Below are 2,871 nucleotides of genomic sequence, written 5' to 3'. Positions count from 1 at the left end.
TTTATAGTTAGTTTCTCTAACTCTTATTACTATATTTCTCAAGGAAAATATTAAGAGCTCTTATATCTTATCTAATCGGCCCTATTAGTAAAGCTTTTATCGCATTTTATGAATATATAGCTATAAGTGAAGGATTTTTTCTATTTCGCGCTGGCTGTTTATATAATAAAACTATTAAGACTTGAGACGCTAGAAAGTTTAAAATTATATAGATCTCTAATTTTAATAACTAAATATATTTAGAAAAAGTAAAAAGTAGAAAAGCAATCTACTTTATCTAATATATAAACCTTGGTTCTTGGAGCGTAATGCTATGTATGGTTTATATATGGTTTTTAAAATGCTGCAAGTGCTTAAGAATAAGCCCCTAAGACTTGCAAATTAGGTAATAGCATTCTATACTAGCCTCTAGATCTTATCCTTTAAAGTAATTACATTTAACGTGATTTATTATTTTTATAGGGCGATAAAAAGAGCCTATTCTATCTTTATAGCTCTTTAATTTATCTCTAATATAGAATAGACACTAAGTCTTACTATAAATAAGAGGGAAGATATAGGAGAATGGATTAGCTTTAGATAACTCTTCCTTAGTGAAAATTCTTAGTAGAGAGGTGATGCGGCGGCGGTATTATAGAGCCACCTTATAATAACTATAAAGAGCTTATATAAGATTAGCAGTCTAGATCTAGCGCTGGATAGCATCCTATAAGGTAATATCCGTGATACGAGTATAGATAAGCTTAACTAGCTATATCTTTTAGGGGATCTAATACTTAACTATTAGCTTAATATACTCCTTCTCCCTCTATCTGCTATTCTGCCTCTTAATATCTTTAGTTAGGCGGCGGCGAAAATAATCTGCTTGGTATTCTTTAGAGATAATATTTTAATGCTTGCTCCTAGCACTACTAATTGTAGTAGTAAGTCGCTAAACTTCTGCCTTAATATCTATCCCCTGAACTCTATATGCCCCTGCTTTTAATTCTTCTTACTGCTACTTAAGTGTAGTAATATCTGGATCTAAGAAGAGCGCAGCTAGGACGTTATTAGATATATAAACCGGAGCGCGGGGATCGCATATAAGGCTTATATGCGTAAGCATATAAAGGACGCTATTAGTAGAGGGACGTTTAAGAATAGCAGACTAGATGTTGAACTGCACCTGCTTATTAATATAGGACCTATTATATATAGCCGAGTTCGGATTATATCGTATAACCTGGTCCTAAATGGCATTAGTAGTAGTACCTAGATATAAATGTTTATATTAGTAATGTTATCTCTTTTTTGACTTATAATTAATAACTTATAATTAATAATATTTGCTATCCCACGTTGGAAATAATAGCTGGTTAGTGTTTCTTTAAAGCCCGCCGCATATATAAGGCGATTAAGGCAGTCCTGAAATTAAGAATATAAGAGGGCCATCTCTAGTAAAGGGATTGCCTTATTTATAATATGCTTATCTTAGCGGAAGATAGGCGTCTTAAGCTTCTTCTGCTTCCAGCGTAATAGCATATATAAGACTAGACCTTATACTTTATACTTAAAGACTCGCTTAGAGGTTATTAGGCTTAGCGCCTTAAAAGCGTTATTAGCTAAGGCGAGGGATATAAGATGTATAATAGAATAAAAAATTAGGTCGTCTACTTTAGTAAAGAAGAATATTATACTATAAATATCTATTAGCTTAATATTAGAAAGCATATTAGAAGTGGTTAGTTAACTTATAGCTTTAGGTGTCTCTTATATCCTTTATAATAAGCTATTATAACCTCTATAGTAAGCATATCCTATTCTCTACTATCTGGATTATATATAACTAGGAGGCGCATATTCTTATAGTAGATTGCATTAAACTATCTAATATCTTCTCTAAATCTACTTATAGTAATATTGCTTTTAAAAGCATTATTCTTATAGCTACTAATATCCTTACTATTTCTAGCGCTGAAACTGTTATTACTTTTATTAATAATAGGAGAGTTATTATTATTAATAGCTTTAAGATTATTATTATTAAGATTATTATTATTAAAACTAGTATCTTTTCTTTTCTTTTTTGTATTAACTAATTCTGCAGGCTAATATCCTATGCTAAATAGAAGAAGCAGAAGTAATGTGAACTATATATAGTGCCGCTCTATAGAGAAGATAGAAGTATTCTAAGCCTAGTAGTAGTTAAGTAAAAGTAGAAAGTTATCTATACCTAGAATAGGCTTTGACTTAACTATATTATCTAGCTTAAACGTATTAATATACTATAGATATTAGTAACCTTAAATGAAGCAAGTAGTAATAATTAGAGAGCGATATATCTTTAGAGCTTCTTTCTTATTATTTATATCTATATAGTAGCTATTCTTTTGATTATATAATATCTTAAACTATATTATATATTATTATATTACACCCTATTTATTCACCTGGTCTTTATTGTAAATATACTAAAAGAATGCTAGTATAGTCCCCTTAGAGCAGTCCTGGATTATAGAATGCTATTTCTTCTTAAGTTAGTTATTATAGAACCTAGTTAAGTAAGTATAATTAGCTATATAAACTTAATTAAAAGATATATTCCCTTATCTTATAAACTTGCTTTTAATACCTAAAAGATTATCCTTAGTAGCATCTATATACCTATATTTAATAGTAGTCTTTACTTTATTATGCTGCTTAATAAGATTCTAGTAATATTTAGGCAAGTGATTAATCTTCTATTTAGGCTAACAGCGCTTAATATAACTATAAAGATGTTAAAGGTCCTATGAAAAGGCTTCTATAGTATATTATCTCAGGTTTATAATAATGGAGGTTTTGCTCTAACTTTATATAAATTAACCTTAATAAGAGTATCGCTGTAAGGAG

At 29.6% G+C, this 2,871-nt stretch overlaps 1 protein-coding gene across 1 annotated transcript; it reads right to left on the bottom strand.

The window, feature by feature from the left end:
• Positions 1-997: 997 nt before the first annotated feature.
• Positions 998-1,710, bottom strand: LHYA1_G009225 (uncharacterized protein; the record flags this gene model as incomplete). The annotated part of the gene is made up of 3 exons (XM_031154129.1): positions 998-1,115; positions 1,310-1,404; positions 1,543-1,710. 3 exons carry the CDS (start codon positions 1,708-1,710, stop codon positions 998-1,000), a joined length of 381 nt encoding a protein of 126 aa, XP_031000952.1.
• Between the last annotated feature and the right edge of the window lie 1,161 nt (positions 1,711-2,871).

Source organism: Lachnellula hyalina, assembly GCF_007821495.1.
Source record: "Lachnellula hyalina strain CBS 185.66 chromosome Unknown contig00330, whole genome shotgun sequence".
Classification (NCBI taxonomy): domain Eukaryota; kingdom Fungi; phylum Ascomycota; class Leotiomycetes; order Helotiales; family Lachnaceae; genus Lachnellula; species Lachnellula hyalina.
This window is presented reverse-complemented; position numbering and strand designations above follow the sequence as displayed.